Source organism: Dipteris shenzhenensis, chromosome 10 (genome assembly GCF_047967505.1).
Source record: "Dipteris shenzhenensis isolate YYH24624 ecotype China chromosome 10, Dip_SZ_1.0, whole genome shotgun sequence".
NCBI classification, from domain to species: domain Eukaryota; kingdom Viridiplantae; phylum Streptophyta; class Polypodiopsida; order Gleicheniales; family Dipteridaceae; genus Dipteris; species Dipteris shenzhenensis.
The window spans coordinates 42,281,114-42,304,839 of NC_141605.1; the positions used below are offsets into that span (position 1 = coordinate 42,281,114).

A 23,726-nucleotide genomic window follows, 5' to 3' on the forward strand; every position below is an offset into this window, starting at 1 on the left:
CGCAAAAGAAAATAGAGACATGAAGACAGGAAATTGTAGCGAAGTAAGGGACCTACATTCTCTTGAACTTGAACTACATCAAGCACTAACGCAAAAGAAAACAAGGACATGTAGACAAAAGGAATTGTAGCGCATTATGCTTTGAAGTCGTAGTTTCGCCAAAAAAAGCAGAAGAGGTGGAAATTATGAGTGGATAAAGCTTCCTAGAAGCAACCTGCAATAATTGAATGTTCAATCCTTGCGGTCTCCAGTCGAAGAAATAAGCTTCAGGGATTGCCCTTCGCGATCAGCTTGTTAAATCTTTTTCAACATAGCCAGCTCAATGAAACAAAATCAAGCAGCACCTTCTAGGATCCATACCATCGCTCCTCCCCCATGACGCAGAGCTTCCACAATGAACTTGCTTCTGGATTTTAAGACGAAATCAAAATACACAAGCAACGAGAGATCAATCCCTTTCTTCACTCATCCATTCCATAGCGAAAAAATCCCGTATCATTCGTACTAGACTCCACAACCCTCCCCTTCTAAATCAAAACGTTTGAAAAACGAGTTTGGTAGTTAAGCAAATCAAGCAAGCAAAGGAAGCTCAGTAAGAGGCTTCCACCCAAAGAGCTTCGCCATGAAGTGCACGTACCTCCTCTAATCCTCAAGTGCCAGAGCCTTTACCATAGCCATGGTTGCTTCCACTGCCTACGGTCTTGGTTTTTTCTTCTCTAGAGCCTTCATAGCAATGTAGCGCGGAAGTGCCACTACCCTCGATCGCAAACTAGAATTTTCGAAGCTCTTCATTTGCATAATGACAAAATGCAAAGCCTGCTCTCGAATCTGGCCCCTTTGATAAGTGTTGCCTCCCGTGCAGGTGAGGAGGACACTGGGGGCCAAGCAACTTGAAGAGATTGATTCCTGTATTCATTGGGTTACCATAGATAGGCTCGAGAACCGTCTTCATAGAAAGAAAAGAGGGAGAGGCTTTGAGACCCGTCATGCGCACCCTTGAGGGCCTTGAGTCTTGTTGTTGCATCCTCTTCACTCTGCATTTTGCTCACAAGAAACTAGTGCCAAGAAAGAAATCTTGCACATCCACGAGTCTCCTAAACCTCCGCCGCCGCCTGCATGATCTTACCCAACCCCCTCTCGTCTTGAAATATGTAGAATTACATTCAAACCAATTCGTCCATCCTGTTGTGCAACTCCACCACTGCTAGATCCGCATCAGGAAAGTAACCTTCCTAGAAAGCAAGAACCTAGAGAGATACAGCACAGGCGGATGAATGTATCTGCAGCTCGCATCATTCTAGCTTTCATGCAACTCCGCTTCGAGTATCTTATTCCTTGTTCTCGTCTTGTTCGAATACCAGAATTTTGCACGGGAATACAACAATATGTCATGTTGCTCGAATCCTACAGCTTCTTGTGAGATTTTCCTTTGAATCCGTTGTCGCTTGGTTTATTGAAGCTCTTTCTCTTTTGCCTCGAGTGGAGCAACCTGGCTCTACGCTCCATTTTGGACAACTCGTTTTCCGCAGCAAAGTCAAAAAGCTATTAACATTTCGTTTCTGACGTTTGCTCTACAAAAACAACACTGCATCACCTTCAGCAAAGAAACGCAACTACAAGTGTGTTTCTACCTATTCTTTTTTGAAGAAATATAGCCGTAAGCATCCAAGATTACGAAATTACAGACTACCCAAGTAGATAGGAAGGAAAAGGTGCTGCAAGAATACCCGACGTCAAAATCTGGAGAAGAGCAGAGTTGCAAAGGAAATTGCTGAAAACAAGAAACGAGCAAGGAAAGAGGAAGGAGCGTGAGGAACTCAAGCTGAGAGAAGCATGGAAGAGACGGGGGTGGAGCAATGGTGATGGCAATGGAAATGGCGATGACGAAGATGGGATGACGCCTTGAAACTACAGAGAATTGGATGCGCCACTAGAGAAGTTACATTAAGTTCAAAAGGATACAACATTTTCTTGCACTCCAAAAAAAAAGAAAAACATTATTGAGATTTAAAAATTGAATTTGAAATCATGACACGTGGCTCCACGAGAAGGAAGTATTCTATTTCATGACACAATGCTACCTGCCTAAAAATCTATAAGAAAGAACAAAACTTCAAATGTAGTGAGAATAAGGACATTCTATCAATGATTATGGAAGATGATGAAGGATACTAGTTTCAATGGGGAGAACCATCCAATACGACAAGGAACTGACATCACCTAAGACCTTGCCTTAGACAATAGATTTTGCCATTACATATTGCGGTTTGCAAATTGGAGCGTAGTGCAAGCATCGATAACTTATAAGCTCAAGTTTCTATCAATCTTGAACTTTTCATGAATTTCATACAATTTTATTCCGATTTATGAACAATCCATAATCCGATTCCCAATAGGAATCTCCTTGTTCCATCACAGATGACAGGCTGCTGAATCTTAGAGCTTTACTACTCCCAAATCTCTCGTCAACTGACAATTCGATAAATGTGAAAAATGTCAGGGCTCAAGAGGCACAATCGTGCTCCATACACCTGAGATTTTTGCCCAGCCTATGCTTCTTTTAGCCATTACTGCCCGTTGATACGGCCTAAGAGACATCCAAGATGCTTGACTGCTGTCTTTCACTCAACTCTCCTCGCCACAACGAGCACATTGAGAACACCTTCAAGAATCTATTGACAGATCTGTACAAGTTAGGTGAGCCCAGTACAGAAAATAGAGACAAATAGCTACAAAAAGCCCTCGGATAGGAAGCAGATTGGACTAAAATCTAGTATGAAAGCCAATTAGTTTTCATAATGATTTTTGCTTATGGAGGTCAGTTTTCGTTGATTCAGCTTTTTTGCTCGCTTTCTTGAGTTGTGACCAAATCAATCTAATGGTTTACATCTCGACACGTGGATCAATTTCAGCTCACCTTGCTTGAACTTGGCCTAGGCTGGCCGCTGGTCTGTAACACTCTTACAAATTTATCCTCAAATTTATCCTCACATGGTGCTCTCCTTTTTATTGTAAATATGCTTTCCTACAAGGGGAGAAGAGTTGGGGGGTTGGGGAATGCTCTATCAAAAGCCTCAAAATCAGCCAAGTCCAGTGAAAAGTAATTATTCCGAGTGGCATAAACAAATTGCTCCCTCAATCTCAACTTCATCATACTAATGATGAAGAGAGTGATGGAAAAATTTCAATACTTAATTACATTTGTGGTTGACTAATTTCTGCGATCACGCACCAGGAACTGTTCCAATCTTCCTTGGTTCTTCCATGGTTCTAGGCACATACAGCTCTTCTGCTTGGGAAAAGTTCATTCCACACAAATTGCTCATTTTGCCCATGCTACAGAATCAATTTCGTCACGGGCATTTCTGTAGAGCTCTAATCTCTTTGCACATGCAGCTCTGCGTTCCATAACAGCTGGATCTTCGTCGAGCAACTGTGCAAGTAGTTTTCCCTACTCAAAAACAATGGAGATTGAAAGATTATGTTGCACTGGCTAGGCAGAAACCAAGACAATGAAATCATCCCAATAGGGTCAGACTTATTGGAGAGGATCAACATACAAATCAAAACTGTGGCTAAGGCAAAGACAGAAGCGTATACCTCCTTTTTCCCAAGTTCTGTATAAAAATTGTCCATGAGGGTCCTCTTTGCCTCCCGGACTTGACAATGCACAACAGCTTTAGGCACAGAGTTTCTCAGTCCATCACAAACCATATTCACATATGCCAACACGTTGGATCCTGTACAAATGATATTAAACATGGATTCAAATCATAAACCATAAATACATAACAAAATGAAGTTGCACATCTCGGCAATTTACCTATACGACGGAGATGCGGGTCACCATAGCGGTCCAACGATGAAGCTGTTGGATTTCCTCCCTTTTCTAGTTCCTGGGGAAGCTTTCGGAAAAACTCCACTGTCAAGTAACTGGACTCCATGTCGACTAATCTAAGAGAAGTTTTTTTGCTGTCATCACGGAATCTCTCAAGAGCAGCGATAGCCGCTGCTCCTATTTCTCCTTGCAGAGTTGGAAATTGTCGCAACTCCTGAGAAACCAAAAAACATTCCAATTAAGCACTATACAAGGAATAGTACTTCATAACCATTACAACTCTGATGATTTTATAGTTGCGAACAGACTTACGTCAGTTTCTTTGACAGACTTTCGCACGAGCTCTTTAAGAATAAAATGCACCTGCACAGAGAAGTAGTTTGCAGAGATTTTTAAAATACTTCATTATGTGATAATCCTTGAAACACCCTACAGACTCATCTTTTCGGGATTTGCTTTCTGCAACAACGAAGAAAATCTAACTTCTTTACAGATGGATCAAGTAATATCTCAAGAATCAGAGAAAGACCCTACTGCATCAACAACAGCTTCTGCGGGCCCCCGAAGTAGAGATAAGGAGCCCTCAATGAGACGTCTGTATCCCTGCTCTGGTGCTATCAAGTGAGGCTGGTAGCCATCTGCTTCACTTATTAGCTTCCGTACATTTTGAATAGAAAGGTGCTTGTCAAATGCCAATTTCTTGAGAGCAGCAGGGAATTGGTTGTCAAAAACACCATAAACCTTCTCACCACCCGATCGCCTGTCATTGAAAATGGCTGATAATTACCTCCAAAATTTTAGTAAAACCATTAAACAATAACATAGTACTCACGTCATCCCATTTGAATTACGTAAGAATCCGTTTACCAACAAATAACTGTCAACGTGTATCTACAGACCAGCTTTTGATGTGTCGTGTGAAGGTGCAAGCATCCGAAAGCCCAAACCCCCACTCCTAACATTGTTTTAAATTTAACATCAAAGAGATTTTGAAAAACCCAAAGAACGGATTCAATTCGAGGTCCTACAAAACAGCTTAGGGAGGGTGGACTGAAGTGGGAACTAGTGCATGGAGGCCACTTCCCAAGAACCAGATCGAAGGGGAGCTGAATCATCTTAATGAGCCCCAAAGGAAACCCAATTGAGCACAAAGCATCACAGGTTCAACAAGACTGTTATGCCCTGCCCAGATGTCACAGAGTGCAACTAACATAACAGAGGCAACTGTTCGAACCATTGTATACTACTATTTTGAGCTCATTACATTCTGCTGAACTCGTACCCCTCCTTGTGCCTACCGCACCTCTTGGAGGAATCAAACTGAACTAATAAAGTGCAGCATCTTTGCTGCCCACATCTGTTCACAGTGTTTGCTGCTGTAACAATGTTTTAGAGCATCCAAATCTGCAGATCTGAATTAGTCCATTGGTATGAGAGCCATTTGAGAATCACGCTTACCATGATGGATAACCCAATCAGCCCATGCTCAAGATTACAGCTATAATTGAAGACACCTGAGGAGGGTGTAGGTCATAGCTCTACCTGTCCGGGAGCATGAGCAACATGCCTGCCTAGCAATTCATCTCCTCTCTTCCATCCCTCCTTCCCCCTTGTGCAACATGAGGGGTAATCCCACTCAGCCCATACCACTTGTGTAACATGAGGGTAAATCCCAACCCCCCCACCTTTCCCCCTTCCTTCCCTCCCTTCCCACAGCCACTTTCAGCCCAATCTCGAGACATTGATGTCCCAAGCTGCCCCTCAGGGGTAACCATTCAGGACCAAGTGTGCCCCCAGGCCCTGGGAATACAGCTGCCTGCAACACGCGTTGCTGATCCCACCAATCAGGATCTCATCCGTCCACCACCAGCCTAGAGGACACTACACAATGCTAGCTCAAGCATCATCCCTGGAAGACCAACGGGACCGCCATTACCTTTCTGACACAAACAGCCACCTCCGCACTGACGCAATCGCCACATGGGGACTTATGTTCTTAGCCTTTCAGGGTGAATTATGTATTTCTAGAGCTTCTTACTGACACTACAAGCTCACTTCGTATGCTAATGTAGCACACAGACGTGGCATGTTGCTGAAGTGTCATACACAAAAGATTTCTCCGTACAGAAAGTTTATCTACAATCGGTTGTAACAGTATCTGTCAAGCTGAGGCTCCACAGAAAAAGTTTATGTAGGCTGCTATAGACTATAGAACTGCAACATCAATTGAGGTTTCATTCCAACTTGGTTAAAATACTAAAAACTGATTGCTTGTATCTGACCATTTTGTCTATACTGACCAAGTTTCTGCCCCCTCAAAGTTGACTCCATTCCAAATCTCAAGTTCTGAACCTGACATCCATTCCTCTTGGTTTAAAGGTTGATAAAAATCATTGAAAATAACTTACACTCCATCCAAATGATCTTTGAAAACTTGATCATTTTGTCTATACTGACCAAGTTTCTGCCCCCTCAAAGTTGACTCCATTCCAAATCTTAAGTTCTGAACCTGACATCCATTCCTCTTGGTTTAAAGGTTGATAAAAATCATTGAAAATAACTTACACTCCATCCAAATGATCTTTGAAAACTTGATCAAAAGCCCGGCACAGCTCCAAGATGGAGTAAAGTTGGGCCTGCATCCATTTCAAAAGAATCACAAAGAGCCAAAGGCTCCAATCAATGCAATCTAAAACCATAAAAGAAAATAAATATAAAGTCAAAAGACACGGCATCCTACAGCCTCCAGGCAACAAATAGCCTGTCAGTGCACGAGTATGCTGGTGTCGTGGGTTTTTTCTTTTTTTTCAAAGACAAGAGGAGGGCGTGCACTCCACCCCCCCGAGCGCATGCACACACACACACACACACACACACACACACACACACACACACTGTGTGTGTGTGCGCGCGCGCACGCGCCTGTGTCCATATGAGGGTATGCTGCACTGCACACTTAGGGAACGTTACATTCCTGTTTCACATCCTGCACATTAGTAGTACTGTGGCATCCATCACTATATAAAGATGTATGTATAAACATGCACCTCAAGTGTCGTTTTAATGTATGCAAGTCATCAGCTCTCCCAATACTTTTCAACATACATAAGACAATTAACCTACTCATTAATCTTCTCTTAAAAACTGTGAATTATTGCATGATAACTTACCCCAGCATCTGTTGCTACAGGTCTACCAAGACTTTTCATCTCCATTTCAAGCTCATCAATACTTTTGTTGATAAGCATTTGAATGCTAGGAATACGTGACCTGATAACGGCCTCCAGATGCTATGGACATGACGAGCGAAATCATCATTTATAACATTTCCCCCCAAAAAAAACTACTATACTAACTGACATTTGGCACCAAAGACTGGCTGATAAATTGCAACTTTCAAAATAAGTAGATTTCACTAGAAGGATATCAAAAAGGCATAACGTGCAGATATTACCTTGGAAAGCATCTGCCCCAAGTATTCAGACCCCATGCGACCAGCCAGATGTTTATAATCAGGGCTAGATGCAAAATATTCACGTTCTCTTCGCCTAGCAGCAATCATGTCAACACTTTTATTAATATCTGCCTGAGATCTATTGACTACTCCCACCCATGGATGTTGTAGCTTATATGATCGACCTTCCAAAGTCTGGCAAAGAGAAAGAAATAAGCCCTCTCTCTCTCTGTCTCTCTCTCTCTCTCTCTCTCTCTCTGCTTTGTACTTTTATGACATATGATGATAGTGATGATAAGGAGGGCCATATTGATATGGACATTAAGTTATGGATTTGTATTGAGGTTCTTGCGACTATGTAGCATGTAGCATGTAGTATGGATGTTGATGCTCGTTTAGCAGCTCCACCCTTTCAGCTTGTTTGTATCTGGTTTGTCACAATCCATTGACCCATCGGTCTTTCGAAGACTCTAATAAACTCTCTCTCTCTCTCTCTCTCTCTCTCTCTCTCTCGCTCTCTCTCTCACACACACACACACATGCGAGCGCATGCATAAATACAAAATCCAAATACGTGTGTACGCACGTGCACACACACCGCGCACGCACACACATGCATGCACATACATATATGTCTACATGTATGTAAATGCGTGGTTTCATGTGCGTATGCATCTATGTACATATATGCATGTGGGCGCCCATCTATCTATCTATGCATGTTTGTGCATGTATATCTAGTATTTGCACCGAGCCCTTGAATCCTTCCACTCCATGCATTATAGAGTGGGGCAGGGGGGGGGGGGGGCTTGCGAGACCTAGAGATAGATGGGGTCCTAGACCTACTTGAATGACAAAGGATTAGAGTAGTCGGCCATTTGGGCAAATATCAGACCATCGACCCAACACCAGACACTTCGGGGCAAGACACCTCTAGTTGTGGAAGGGCCAGCCCTTTGGTGAGGTATAGTGTAATCTGAGCAAGTGGTTTTGTTCATCCTAAATAGGACGCTCGGAGAGATGCGTGGAGGTGCCCTTCTTCTCATACATGATGCGCATTGCTTGTTGCCTCCAGCAAGAGGCGCCCGCTAGGAATTTTCGAGAGTGACATTGGATTGAGTAGTAGATGCCCCAACCGCCAGCCACAGAAGATTACTTACTCTTTTGGATGGTTGCCCATGGGAGTCTACCCATCAACTCCCCGTTGGAGTAGATGCGCGTTGACAAGAGGTGCCATTGATGTGCGCATAGTTACCTTGAGACGATCCCGCATACCTATGGAGCTGCCCTGAACCATGAACTTTGAAGGCAAGGGCTCCGAATAGTGGCTAGGACACAGAGGATGCAGTGGGACTTCACTTGGTTGATTGACGAAGGGAGGTCAAGCCTTCTCCATTGACACAATCACCCCAACTTACAAGATACAAGGACCGGGGGTCTTCTTGATCGTGTGTGTGTGTGTGTGCGTGTGTGTGTGGGTGGGTCGGTGGGTACTTTTGGCAAGTTCTTCTGGTTATTTGGTTTTCATCCAGCTAGACAGGGTTTTGATTTATTTTTTGTTTGGGTGCGCTACTGGGCACTTTGGACTCTATGGATGGACAGAAATCATAAGAGTCTTTGGTGATCCTACTTTTCCATCTTTTGTTTTTTTCAAAAGATCTCTGCGGCAATCGTTTTATGATTGCTTTCAGACTCATTTGATTGACCATGATGTATATATGGCTTATACTGAGATTTCCAGTTGAGTAGTAGTTACTCCGCTTTTGGAGTACCTATGAATGTAATTATTTCACAACAATAAAATATTCTTCTCACCAAAAAAAGTGTGTGTGTGGGTGGGTGGGTGGGTGGGTGTGGGTGTGGGTGTGGGTGTGTGTGTGTGGGTGTAACAGTCAAAGATCTCTTGGGCCGTATTTCCCACTATCTTCAACTGTGTTTCCCTGGTCATCGTTTTGGGAAATATTTCTCGATCTTTGGCAGGCTTACAACAGTACAAGCCCAATACTCTCTTTTTTTCATTGGGTCAGATTCTGGGCACTCTAGACCATTTGGAAGCAGAGGAATCAGGTGTTCTTGGGGCAGCCATTGCTCCAACCTTATGAGTTTTTTAGAGCATCATTACAGCAATCTCTATATGATGCTTGTCATCAGGATGACTTGGATGTATCATCTTTAGAGGTGTTTTCCTACTGCTTTTGATTTTTCAGAGTAGTGTTTTCTTTCTCATTGTAAAAACTTTTCTTGATATAAATACAGTGGTTTCACTTTTTAGACTATTCTCATTGTAAAAACTTTTCTTGATATAAATATAGTGGTTTCACCCAAAATGTATGTGTGTGTGTGTGTGTGTGTGTGTGTTTGTGTGTGGGCCTCTATCTGATGGAGATGCAGCGGCACATAGTGACCCTATTGCACAGATCAGACAGCAGAAGGTGACAGCACCACAGGAGACAGATCGAGCACAACGATATGTCAACGACTTTTATGTCATCAAGTCAACCCCAGAACAGATTGGAGGTAGAGGAGGAGATAGCGGACACGAGGGAAGCATGGACCTGTTAGAGTTCCTCCCCTGTCGCCTTGAGTGAGGGTCTTGGTTGTGGGTCTGCCCGCCCATGTGAGGGAGAGCGAGGGCCTTGTTTGTGGGTTTGCCTGCCCCAGAGGCAAAGGGGGTTCATCATGGAGGCCTACATATGCACGGACCTGTACGGACCTTTCACTCCTGTTTTGAGGACGTGGAGGGGCCGGCATACATCACAGAGGGGCTGCCATCTGCCACACAAGGCACGGGGGTCTGCAGGGCCTGCTCGTCGGCTGTGTAGGGGGCGCCATCAGCCCGCCTAGGGGCTGCCACCAGGCCGCACGTGTGCGCATGGTTGGTGCCTTGTTTGGCAGGCCTTCAGGCCTCACACCAGCCCACAACAGCCGACCTTGCTGGTCGGTTTGTTGCAGACCAGGTCGGCCCTGGTGGTCGGCCACCTACCGCCCCTCTAGTCGGTTCATTTAGGGCAAGGGGCACGCAGCAGTGGAGAGACGGCACGCAGCAATGGAGCCAGAGACATGGAAACCACTGACCAGAGCATGCATGATAGAGGTCTGGCCCATCACTGCTTTACTTGGGAGGGGATTATCCGAGCCGAGGTGTCACCCTTGACATGGCCCACCGGATACAAAGATCACACAGACCACACCCCCCGCCACCACGAGAGATGGCTCGACAATCACAAATACAAGACATTTTCATGTCTCATTAGAGAGCCACCATGGCCCCACGATACGTATTTGGAGCACTAGCTTTTTATGTCTAAGTTTTGAGATTATTAGCTTAGCTTAGTACTCAGCAATGGCCTTAATGAGCCCTTTGCTTCAGCCCGTAGTGGCTTGTATGGGTTACTTCTTTTTTACACGGAGACCCACGAAAGTCCAGAGAGAGGGCTACCTACTATAATAATAGGATACACATGGGAGTCAGCACATATAGGAAGACATTGAGGAGAGACGCTAGAGGGGGGGGGGTAGCTGTCCTCTTTAAATCACTCTACGACCGCTCATTTTTGTGATGCATAGAGAGGAACACGCACGACACATGTGGGTCCCGCTATAGCCACAAAGAGTAAGGGCAATTTTCATTGCAGTATGCTACTTTCTATATACCTTTGTAAGACTAGAATAAGTCCAATCATTCAAATTTAAATTTTTTGTTGTTCTAAAGACAAAAAATCTACACACAAAATAAAAGGGAAAATGAAAGAGAAGAAAAAAGAGGTAAACAAAAACTTTTATGAAAAACAAAAGGAAGACATACTTATAGCAAGCAAAGCAACACTTATGTCGTCATCAGTGCCCAAGCATAACCAGCTATACTAGGTTTCTAAAGACCCGCGGAGTCTCTTGGGCAAACCCAATGCTTACTAAAATACGTCAAATAAACAAAAGAGAAAGAAAACAAGAAAGGAAGAAGGTGACTAAGTAAAAATAAACAAGCAAGTCAAGAAACAAAAAACAAAATCTTCCAAAAGACCTGGAATTAACTCTCTCTCTCTCTCTCTCTCTCTCTCTCTCTCTCCCCCTCTCTTATTTAAAACATAAAAAACTAAAAGGACCCTTTACACTTATGTCTCGCTTCCTACAAAGAGGCAAAATTACATTCCTAACTTAGAAAGCACAACTATCTTTTGAAACTAAAAGAAAAACAGGCTATTCAGCTCCCCGCTTTTTATTTTCAGCTTATGTCCAATCATTCTAAACATACCTAAGATTGATACACCATAGATAAAAGACTTCATATCTAGGATTGTGCGTACTTTTTTCATTATTTTCCTTGGATTATACCTCTTGTGTAATAGTAAAGTGATCAAATTACTACATTGAGTGATAAAAGACTCCTTAGTTATACAAAGGCAAGAAAACTTATGGAATTGGTATGCTACTTTCCTTCAGATATCATATGCCTGTATGGTCACCATAAAAGGGCACGGCCCAAATGAGACGATATATGATGACATCATGGAGTTCTCTAGCCAAGGGGAGATCATACTATTGGGTGACTTCAATGCACGAACGAGGAGCAGACAAGTTAACCTGCATGATGACCCTCTTAGAGTGCTGGAGATTGACCCAGCAAAGCTTAGAATAGTTGTCATCGGGACGTGAAAAGTGATGTAAAGTATCTGTGTAACTCAACCCACGCTTAACTCGGGGTTAACCATGGTTAAGTGTAGTAGTGATTTGGCTGTGAGGGACTGGCTAGAGGAACTGCACACTTCCTAGAAGTTCCTACGGGCAAAGTCTAGGCGCACCAATAGGTCCTAGGGGTAAGGCAAAGGCTTTAAAGAGGGGTCTAAAAGTTGGTCCCAAGGACAACCAACGTTGTCCCTGGTATGGTGGTTAGGACTTTAATGAAGGGACAAATGGCAAGAAAGAAGTGCCATTTGTCATGCATGTGTATGCATGCCCTTCCCCCACCTAACATCTCTCTCCCCTCACCCTCCTAGAGGCTAGGAGGTCTAGCAGAAGCTCCCGGCTGCATTTATGTTGCCTCTGTGCATTTGCTGCTGTTCTGACTCTCTCCCCAGCTCCTGCCACCTCTAGAAGCAGCCCTAGCTTCTAGCACCCATCTCGAGACAGCCATACAGCCTAGCACGAATCTCGAGGTAGTTCTTGGCATTGAATTTCAGCCGTACGGACAGTAGTGTATGAGCAGTCTCCTGCGCAATCCTTTGGCATCTGCTCCACAAATTCTCGTTCACCTCAAGAACAAGCGATCAGCAGCTCTTCAAATTCCAACGATAGAATTCCAGCGAAGGGGGGGGCAAGCTTTGTACGAGCACCTCAAACAAGCAAAGCTCTCTCTCACAATCAGCGTTGAAGGCAACGTAGACCACCAACGACGTGCAATCAGCGCACACCTCCTCCTCTTCTCAAAAAACCCACTCATCTCCCCCCTCCGCGCAGCCCCCTCCACACAGCCCCATCCTCCGCCCGCTGCCTCCTCCTCAGCTCCCTCCTCGCTGTGCCGCCTCCTCCCCTCCTGCTCTGCCCCGACTGCTGCAGCTCCCTCCGTGCAGCCTCCTCCTCCACTCAGCCACCCACTGCCTGCTGCTGCTCCCCCCGCCTGCTGCAGCTCCCTCTTCTGCGCCCCCTCCTAAAATTCAACCCCGCCTCCTCTACTCCAGCCACCCGCTACCACTCAGCTCCCCGCCATCCCTCACCCACCCCCCCCCCTCGCGACCCCTCAACTACTCCATCTACCACTCAGCCACCTCCCCCTTCCCTACTAGCCCCCCCACCTGCTCTCAGCCTACCTACAGCCCCCCCGCCACCCCTCAGCCTCTTTTCAGCCCCCTTGGGAGTATCATGGGGAGGCAGCTCATCATGCTCCCGCTCCCAGTCCTGCAATAAGACTTGCACCGAACACGGATCAATCAAAACGAAATGGGAAAAGATGGCAAGGATACATATAAAGCCACCAAGAAAAAGCAGACGCAGCTGAAACTCGAAGATGTGAACACACAATACAACTGCAGTGGACTTGGAGTGGACAGCAAAGCAAAGGTGGGGCCCACTTCCGCCTCAGCTTCAGCTCCAGCTCGTCTCAGCTTTGATTTCAGCTACATCAGCTACATCCTCATACTCAGCCTCAGCGCCAGCCTCAGCTTCAGCCTCAGCCTCAGCGTCAGCTCCAGCTCTAACCACAGCCTCTACTGTTACAGCTACTGGCTCTGATATACCCCTACCCATGACATCGATTGCCCCATCCTCCCCTAGGATAAAGGGGTTGTCACTGACACCATCTCTCCCTTCTTCTCCTACTACATTCTCTCCCCGATTATGACACCTACTTTGGAGGGGTCATACACTGTTCCGCAGTACTCGACCTTTCTCTCCCCTCTGCCTCTCAGTCAGCCCACACTCCCTCACCCTGCTAGGATCGCCTCATCATCCCCATACCGCACCCATCTTACCCAGTCACCACCCAGCCTCCAATCTCTTCCTCACACTTTCAGGCCACAGTCCTATCAGTACCCGTTAGAGCACGGACGACCTAACCCATCAGAGGCTTGGGAGTATTTGTTGATGGAGATCCAGAGCATCCAAGAGCGCGAGAGGGAGTTGTCACGCTTCGCACGGGAGCAGACACGCTTCACCCACGAGCAGGCACGACTCATACAGGAGTAGTCTTAAGCTATCCGAGTCTAGGCTGATCTTATTCAGGGGCTCAGACAGGAGATCTCACAGCTTCGACAGGAGGTCACTGTTGTACGTACAGTCCCAAGAAGTACCCCAGTCGTGGAGGCACAGATTGCGAGCATGCAATCTATCATCGAGGAGACATCCAGATGGGTCGACGTAGCCAAACGGGAACCTGCAAGGGTAACCGTTTCGGCTACCCTCCTGAAGCACAGCAGAGAGCCAACAAGGCTCTCAACATCATAGTACGTGGGATTCCCCGCACTGAGGCTACTCCGATGGCAAATGCGCAGGTCTTCGTGACCACTACCCTAGGGGTGGCTGAGCACAAGATTGAGAGCATGACGAGTTGGGAGGGACCCCAACCGAGAGCATCCCTTTATCATCCGGTTCATGACGCCCAGGCACAACTTTCGGCTTTACGTCGTAGGTCAATCTTACGAGACCAGCCAGCGATCTCCATGGACAAGGACCTCACTCCACTACAGGTTGAGGAGAGGTGTTTCCTGTTGCAGCAACCGGATCAGGCCCGCAAAGTTCCATGACGCCCAGGCACAACTTTCGGCTTTATGTCGTAGGTCAGCCTTACGAGACCAGCCAGCGATCTCCATGGACAAGGACCTCACTCCACTACAGGTTGAGGAGAGGCGTTTCTTGTTGCAGCACCGGGATCAGGCCCGCAAAGAGGGAAAGTGGACAGTAGTACGAGATGGACGACTCCTTACAGGCCCCCATCGGGCACCCACCTCTCCTCAACCTATCCTATACCATCTGGAACTGTAATGGTACCTTATGGTCAGAACCAGGGAACTTCTCGAAATCCTATACAGGTCATGACATAGTCTTTTACACAGAGACACATTAGAGTCCAGAGCGCCCATTACCAGCAGTCAGCAGGTATACATGGAAGTCTACCTACAGAGATGAGACAAGGGATACAAGAGTTATTCGAGGATCGGGAGGAGTCGCAATCCTTTACAGATCCACACTTTTGGGGACCATCTAAGTGGAGCAGAGAGATCCACACTCCAAGTTTCTTTGGATTCGGATCCAACACATGGATAGCCGGGATTTGTTTATCGCAGTTTGCTACTTCCCTCCCGAGACCTCCCGCTTTGTGAGAGATATTAAAGGGCAGGATGAAACATCCCCATTTGCTGCTCTTTATTAGTCCATCGTTGACTTCTCTAGCCGCGGGGAAGTCCTCCTAGTTGGGGACTTCAACGCGAGAACATGCGCTCGTCAGGTACCACTCCTCGACTTCAGAGATGATTCCACTCTACTGCCAGACATTGACCTTGAGGAGGCAGGTATGCTATGAGTTTCGACTGACAGACGAGGACCGCTCACATCCTATGGGCAAGCCCTATTAGACCTCGGCAGGATGCATGATCTCATTATCTATAATGGTCTTGACAGATGACCCGCATCAGGTGGCTTCACTTGCTTTCCACATGGGGGAGGCTTCAGTGTTGTGGACTACATCATGGGATCCCCTGCCTTCACATCTCGCATCATTGACTTTACCGTAGCACCTCTCCCTCCAGGGGCTGACCATACCTATCTTTTCTTTAGCATTTCTACCCCCCGCCGCACAATAGTTTCTATCCCGTTGAGCTCTTACTCCACTTACCATGATATACGCTTTGATCGCGATCACTCACCTACTTACTCTGCTCATCTGTACATTCTTCTCGCATACATTGACTTTACACCCTTACTAGAAGACCGTGCTGCCCTAGTCACTCGCTCACTACATGAGGCTGCTCTTCATGCCTTTTCCCACACCACCCGTCCACCACCCCCTAGGACCGTACCCTGTAATAGCTGGTACGATGATGAGTGTAAGGCTTTACGCCGTCAGCTCAGATTGGAAACAAAAAACAGCCTTCCGAGCAAATCAATACGCGAGTACCGCCATCTGGTACGCAGGAAGAAACTTGACTTCATGCGTCGGAACGAGGAGGAGCTACTGAACATTCTATTCAGTAACAACTCTAAGAACTTCTGGCGAAGATTTCTAGAGGGGCGGTCCCCCCCACCACTCACTGACACTTAGGTGTGGTCTGATTATGCACGCACGCTCATGATATCCCAAATCAGCCAGCCCCTAACCTATCACATATGCCACGCTCCACATCCTGCACCCTCTTCACTTGGGGGGGGTAAAGGATGCCATAATGGCTGAGCGAAGGATCATGAGGGACTATGCACTGAGTTCATTGCATATGGGATTAACCTCCTAGCCTCGATCTTAGCCAAGCTATTTAATGAAGCCGTTTGCTTGGGGTTTCCACGCACCTGGACCATCAACATTATCTCTCCCATCCACAAGGCAGGGGATCCCATGAACCCGGAGAACTACAGGACCATCATGATTGGACATGTCATGTCCAAGATTTATGCATCAGTACTTGATTCTCAGGTCAGCAAATTTGCAGAGTGTCGAGGACTCAGAGCAACAGGACAAGCCAGTTTCATGCGGGATCATGGGAGCATGGACCACATTCTCGCGCTTAGATATATTGTCGAGGAGGTGAGGACACGAAAGTAGAGGGTTTACTGTTGCTTTGTGGACTTCCGCAAAGCATTTGACACCATTCCGAGAGCCCGTCTCTTACGACGCCTACAGGATCTGGGTTACGACCAAGAGATCATTCGGGTTGTCATGGCACTTTATGAGCGAATTTCAGGCAGAGTCCGAACAGGATCTGGATAGACAAACGAGATCATGAGCACTATCGGGGTCAAACAAGGGTGCCCATTATCACCTACCTTGTTTGGCCTCTACATCAACGAGCTCGAGATAGTGATGCAAGCACAAGGTGGGGTAGGTTGCTCTCTTGCGGGCACGCTGATCCGGATATTACTTTATGCAGATGATGTGGCTCTCTTGTCGTCCTCAGCAGAGGGGCTCCAGAGACACCTTGACGCACTACAGTCCTTTTGTGAGTCTCATGATTTGAAGGTCAACTTGGGTAAAACCAAGGTTATGATCTTCAATACATCCCGAGTCCGTCATGCGCAATGAGCATTTCACTTTTGAGGGGTCCCCTATTGAGGTAGTTTCATCATACACTTATCTGGGGGTTGTCTTTTCCGGACCCACCTTCACCATGAGACCCGTGATGCAAGGGCGCCTGAGCAGAGGATATGCTTCATTGGCTAGACTTGAGAGACAGTGCTTCCGCTCTCATTTTCAGGATCCACAGACCAAAGGGTTGCTTTTTGACTCCTTGGTCTGCCCTGCAGGGATGTATGGCAGTCCATGTTGGAGGCCAGATTTGTCGGATACAGAGTGGGCCAAGGTGGAGCGGCTACAGGTTCTCATGTTATCACGGATGATCCGTAGTAAGCCATCCGTCACCAAATCATTCGAGCGGAGTTTGGTTCACCCCCATTACAGCTAGATGCTGCATTTCAGGTCATTACATATCTGTACCGAGTCAGGGAGTATGATTACACATCCGGGCGTAGGAAGATACCATGGCTAGCACTGTCCTCTTCTATGGCACTTGCAGCAGGGGGAGATCAGAGGTGTTGGTATGCACGCCCAAAGAGATGGTTTGCAGGACTAGGGCTCCACATGGACACACTACCCCCTTTCCAATACAGCATAGATGCTCCTCTCTCTCCCCTCCTATCACACGAGGTCAACCAGGTTATCCGTGAGGATCTACTACAGCTACACACATTCCGGACTTGGTTGGGCCCGCGTGATCTTCCAATGAAGCTGGGCTTCTACAGAGATCACTTCTTACATATCACAACGAAGGGTTTCATTGATCCACCAAGATACACACAGATTTACCTACCCACTTGCTGAGGATCTCCCTTGGGCAGTTCCGGGTCTCTTCACACAAACTTCGCATCGAGAGCGGCCGAGCAGAGCAGTTACCCAGGGAGAGGCGCATATGCACACTATGTGACACGCAGGAGGTTGAGACAGAGAGGCATTTCATCTTCAGGTGTCCTGTTTACTATGAGATCCAAGGGTGTTTCTACTACCTCTTCAGAGATAGTTATGGGATGTTGACTCGTGTCCTCTCCTACCCAAACTAGCGATGTTTGGCTGGTTTCATTCATGAGATGCTCAAACATACTCCGAGCATGGAGATAGGAGCAGACTTCTCCCTTGACTGATACCTCTCAGAGCTCTATCACGGAGTTCTTTCAGCCAGATCACATAGACCCCCATGAGGTGAAACCTCGACGTGGTGCTGCTATTGAGCTCTTTGGTCATTGTATCGTGCTCGTACTAATTGACTGTATGAGCACTAACTATGGATGTCTTTCCCTATTTTCGAGCTTCCTTGTTTCTTCAAGATGCTCATTCCTATGGAGACCTTCCTCAGACCAGTTGGAAGACTTTTATTATAGCTTCTAGTTTGTAGTAGCTGTCCTACTTTGGACAGCTATGAATGTACATTTTTCATAATGAAATATAGACCTTTGTAAGACTAGAATATCTCCATTTGTACAAATTTAGATTTTTTATTCTGAAGTTCCACAATGAAATAGCTCTTTAACCCCCCCAAAAAAAGGGTGGGTGGGTGGGTGGGTGGGGGTGTGTGTGTGTGTGTGTATCATGTTTACACCCCAAAAAATGTGTATCATGTGTATCGATCTATCTTTCTTTCTATGTGTGCATGTGCATGTGTGCACATGCACATGCACTCATGTGAGCACAAGAGTTCACACTGCACATGCACATGTACATACATACATCCATACCTGGATACATATGCATGGGCTCAATTCCAATTTGTCCTAAAATAATTTTTTAGGGTTGTAATTGTCCATCCAGCTTAGAATGAAGGCCAAGATTGGGCCAGGTTAGCGAGTTAGGCCTAATTTGACTAAGGGATGTTTAGGCCTAGAGAGGGGCAAAACCGAGATGAGACTGTATAAGTCACCTCTCCACCCTTTGTACTCGCTTTTGATGTGACATCTAATCCTATCTACTTTCCCCTCCTTCCTCCTACTTGCAGCCTACACTCTCTCTCACAGAGGGTTGACTCACAGGTCATACTTGGGGACATCCCCTCCTTGCTTAGGATCGAAGCCCGACCAACGGGGGTTACAGTGGCCCTGGTTAGACGCAGAGCTACGACCAGGAGACGTACCAGACTACACCCTTGGGGGGGCAACAGCACTCTATTGTTGACCTCATGCCTCCACTTCCACAGCCTCATCCATCCTGATGTCCTGCTGCTGATGATGATGATAATGATGGTTATGATTGTAGGCCATCTTCTGGTGGTTCTAGTGATGCCCTATAGGCCATAATATGTGCCTTGTAGGCATAAATGTAGGCACTTGTAGTGTTAGTGCCTTTTAGGCCACATAGGACACGTAGTCCTATGTGACACCTAGGACACTTAGTCCTAAGTCTAGGTACAAGTACCTTGTACTCCTATTTTTCATTATCCTAGTTTTGACGTGACAGACTCTATCGACTCTTTGCAACCTGCACTCTCTCTTTGCCTATCGATCCTACAATGGTATCAGAGCCACGTTTAGATTCGTCTCCTGCACCCGCTCCTCTCATCCGTACTGCTCTCTGTACCTGCGCTATACATGCGCCGTACAACCGTACCATTCCGTGCCTACTCAGCATCGTACCTCAGATCCTACGATGTACATGCATCGTACCTGATCAACGTCGTACCTATTGTTCACGCGCTGTTGTGCAACGTACCTTCGTCGTACTGTCTTCTGCACATGCGTTTCATACTTAGTCGTACTGCATTCCGTACCTACGCCAATGTACAGACGTACACTCAACTCCGTACCTGAACCACTGTACATCTGCGTACCTGCATTACGTACAACCACCGTACAACTCCATACTGTGCCGCTGTACAACCGCACACTACTATCCATCCGTACATCCGTACACTGTACTTGCATCCGTACACTGTACCAGATTCGTACGTTTGTACGTACACCGTACACTGAACTTGCTCTGTACATCCACACATCTACACCGTACATGTTCCATACAAAACAGTTGTCCGTACAGCTCGTTCTTGTCCCAAGAGTTCCGTACAGGTTTGGCACGTGTGAAGTCTTTTGCAGGACATTGGCAAATTTGGGGCTTTCAATACCTTTCATCTCCTCTAGTTGCAACTTCTTGCAAGAACACTAGAGATTCCGGATTTGGTCTGCAATTTCTTTTTTATTGCAGTACATTGAGTCACATTTGCAGGACATTGAGTCAGATTTTCAGACATTGAGTCACTTTTGCAGGACATTGAGTCAGATTTGCATACATTGGGTCACATTTGCAAAAATTTCAGCAAAATTTGGTGCTTTTCTGCATTTGCCCTCTTTTTGGCCTATTTGCCCTGAATAAATTTGGGGCTTTTGCCAAATTTGCTATTTTTTGCAGTGAACATTGCCTGTCATAGTCACATTTGGGTCAGATCTACATTTGCCCTTTGATTTGGGTCAGAAATTTGCAAATATTTGCTGTCATTTTTGGACAGCCAGCTTTTTGCAGTGATAGCCTTGAGGCTTTTGGGTTTTCAGGTCTTTTTCAGGGTATCACATTGGCTATGGCTGGGAACAATCAAGATTTATTTGGAGTTCTTCGTGAAGATGACAAGTTGGATGGCACCAACTATCCGATGTGGTCTTATCTCATGAAACATATTCTTGTTGCAAAGCATTTGTGGAATATTGTTTCTGGGGCTGATCTGAGGCCAGCCAATGCTACAGTGGTTGCCTCTACTGCTGGTCCTTCTACAAGGGGTAACTCCTCCTGATGCCTCTTCCTCTAGCACTCCTGCTGCTGCTCTTCCAACTCAAGAATAGTCAAGATGGGATGCAAGAGATGCAAATCCACATTCATGCATTGCTTTATCATGCAAGAGAATCATTATTTCACACATCCGGTCTTGCAGGACAGCAAAGGATGCTTGGGATAAGTTGGCTTCTCTCTATCAGATTCGCAATGAAGCTCGTGTTGCATATTTGAGAAGGCAATTACAGGAAGTCAGTATGAATGAAGGTGAGTCAATGGATGCATACTTGACAAAGGTCAAGGACCTCATGGAACAGCTTGCAAACATTGATGAGGTGGTGCCAAATTCACAGCTTGTTAGTACCACATTGAATGGACTGCCAGATACATATCAAGGGTTTGCTACAACCCTTCGATTAGTGGTCATGGGTAATCCAGACCACTATTCTTTTGATCAGCTAGTTACTTTACTTTTGCAGGAAGAGCAAAGTAGAGCTAATAGACAAGCCATTATTCCTGATCATGCATTTGCTTCACAGCAGACAGGAAGAGGCAAGGCTTCCAAGCCTATGGGCAAGCCAAAATCTGCGCATAGCAGCTGCAATTTCTCCCATGCATCTAAAAATACAGCAGATAAGTCAAAGAAGAAAAGATGCAACTATTGTCGCAAGCCTGGACATGACATTTCAGAATGCAAGAAGCGCATTGCTTCGGAGAAAAAGAAAGCAGGATTGACAGTTAATGCCTCTCATGCTATTGAATCCCATGAGCCAGAAGATGCTTCACATGCACATGCTCTACAGGATGATTGGGCATGGGCTGTCCATTGCTCATTTGATCCCTTCAAAGATGATGCATTCTTTACTGCTAATGATGCTCAGTCCTGGTACTTTGATAGTGGTGCTTCCAAGCATGTCACATCTTGCAGACAGCTGTTTCATTCTTTAGCTGATGCATCTCGAGGGGGGACTGTCACATGTGCTAATAATGCTTCATATGCTGTAAAAGGAATTGGAGATGTGCAGCTCACATCCATTTCAAGCCATCCTGTTACTCTGTCAAATGTTCTTTTTGTGCCTGGAATTGAAGTCAACTTGATTTCAATTTCAGCAATTGCCACTTCAGGTTTCAGAGTTATTTTTGATGGCTACAGATGTCTAGTTTATGATCTTCGTGATGATAATGCCATAGTTATCGCTGGCACTTTGCAAAAAGGGCTTTATCACCTTGATCATCATTCAGCTGCACTTTCTATTGAAGCATTGGCTATTTCAGATTCACACCTTGCTAAAAGTCATCTTTGGCATGAGAGAATGGGCCATCTCAATTATAGAGCTCTTGCAAAGCTACATTCACAGCAGATGGCAAATGATGTATCTCAGACTCACACATTTTCCAAACATGTGAGGGTTGTCTTTTGGGTAAAATGCATCGATTTCCTTTTCAAAAGAATTGTCCAAAACTCTCACAAAGGAAATTGCAGCTAGTACACGTGATGTCTGTGGCCCAATGAGAACAAATGCCATTGGGGGGTATAAGTATTTCATGACTCTCATTGATGATTTCACAAGAAAGTTTTCTTATGCTTTCAGAGATGGCTGAATATGGTTGAGAATGAATCAGGATGCAAGCTTGTCACCCTCAACACAGATAGGGGGGGAGAGTATAGATGCATTTCTGTCTTCACGGGGCATTATTAATTCATGCACTACTCCTTACACTCCTCAGCAGAATCCTGTTTCTGAAAGGAAAAATAGGTCCACAATGGAGATGGCCAGATGCATGCTTAAGGCCAAGTCTTTGCCCAATAAATTTTGGCTTGATGCAATAATGTGTGCCAACTATGTGCTGAATAGATCACCTACACGGGCATTGAAGACTATTACACCTTATGAAGCATGGAAAGGCAGGAAGCCTTCACTTTCACACATGAGAGTTTTTGGGTCTCTTGCATATGTTCATGTACCATCTCAACTGAGACATAAGCTTGATGACAAGGCAATCAAATGCATATTTATTGGTTACAGCCAGGAGAGCAGAGGGTATCGGTTATATCAACCAAATACTGGGAAGATTATTGTCAGTAGAGATGTGATCTTTGCTGAACATTCAGCTTCTCCTCTTGTGGACTACAAAGCAAAGCCAGATGTTGACATGTTTGATGCCTTTGAATCTTGGTTACCTCTGCCATCATCAGAAGAGGATTTTGACCAGCAACATGAGCCTCCTGCAGGCCCTCCACTAAGCAATACTCAACCACAACCTCATGCTGATTTGCAGGTTTCTCTTCCAGCACAAAATGATCCCACTACTCATGATGCAATCATTGAAGAAAGAGTTGTCAATAGACAGCAAAGGCAAGTTCCCAGATGGCTTCTTGATACATTGAGGGACAGCAAACAAGATCAGCCTTTTGCTGCCCGGACAAGATCAGGGAACAGACAGCATGGTCACTTTCTTGAGTTTGCACTCCTTGCTACAGCTTTCAATGAAGAGCCTTTGTGCCATAAAGATGCTTTTGACAGCAAAGAGTGGATGGATGCAATGAGAGCTGAGTTACAATCTATTGCCAAAAATGACACATGGGAATTAGTAGATCTCCCTCCCGGCAAGTGTGCCATTGGAACGCGGTGGGTCTACAAATTAAAAAGGAAATCTGATGGCAGCATAGATCGATACAAAGCCCGTCTTGTTGCAAAAGGGTATGCCCAACAACAAGGCATTGACTTTGAGGAGACATTTGCTCCCACATCCAGGATTACTACAATTAGATGAGTCATTGCCATTGCAGCCCATCATCATTGGCAAGTGCACCAACTTGACATCAAGACCGCTTTTCTTCATGGGGATCTGCAGGAAGAAGTCTATGTCACACAACCTCCTGGCTTTGAGGTTGTTAATTCTGAAAATAAGGTATGCCGGCTTAGAAAAGCCCTTTATGGTTTGAAGCAAGCACCCAGGGCATGGTATGCCAAAATTCATGCACACTTACTATC

General features: G+C 45.8%; 1 protein-coding gene across 3 annotated transcripts in view; it reads right to left on the minus strand.

Moving 5' to 3' along the window:
• Positions 1 to 2,192: 2,192 nt before the first annotated feature.
• Positions 2,193 to 23,726, minus strand: part of LOC147897850 (phragmoplastin DRP1B-like) — a 35,574-nt gene continuing 14,040 nt past the window's right edge. For 2 of the 3 annotated variants that reach the window (XM_087380412.1, XM_087380411.1), the window contains exons 10-17: positions 7,293 to 7,487; positions 7,009 to 7,128; positions 6,404 to 6,474; positions 4,373 to 4,598; positions 4,151 to 4,201; positions 3,824 to 4,052; positions 3,601 to 3,740; positions 2,194 to 3,451 (exon numbers count right to left, since the gene is read on the minus strand). In XM_087380412.1, the coding sequence (XP_087236538.1) occupies positions 3,323 to 3,451; positions 3,601 to 3,740; positions 3,824 to 4,052; positions 4,151 to 4,201; positions 4,373 to 4,598; positions 6,404 to 6,474; positions 7,009 to 7,128; positions 7,293 to 7,487 (1,161 nt within the window). In that variant the 3' untranslated portion in view covers positions 2,194 to 3,322. Of the gene's footprint in view, positions 3,452 to 3,600; positions 3,741 to 3,823; positions 4,053 to 4,150; positions 4,202 to 4,372; positions 4,599 to 6,403; positions 6,475 to 7,008; positions 7,129 to 7,292; positions 7,488 to 23,726 lie in introns of all 3 variants that reach the window. The other variant, XM_087380414.1, reaches the window with a different exon arrangement.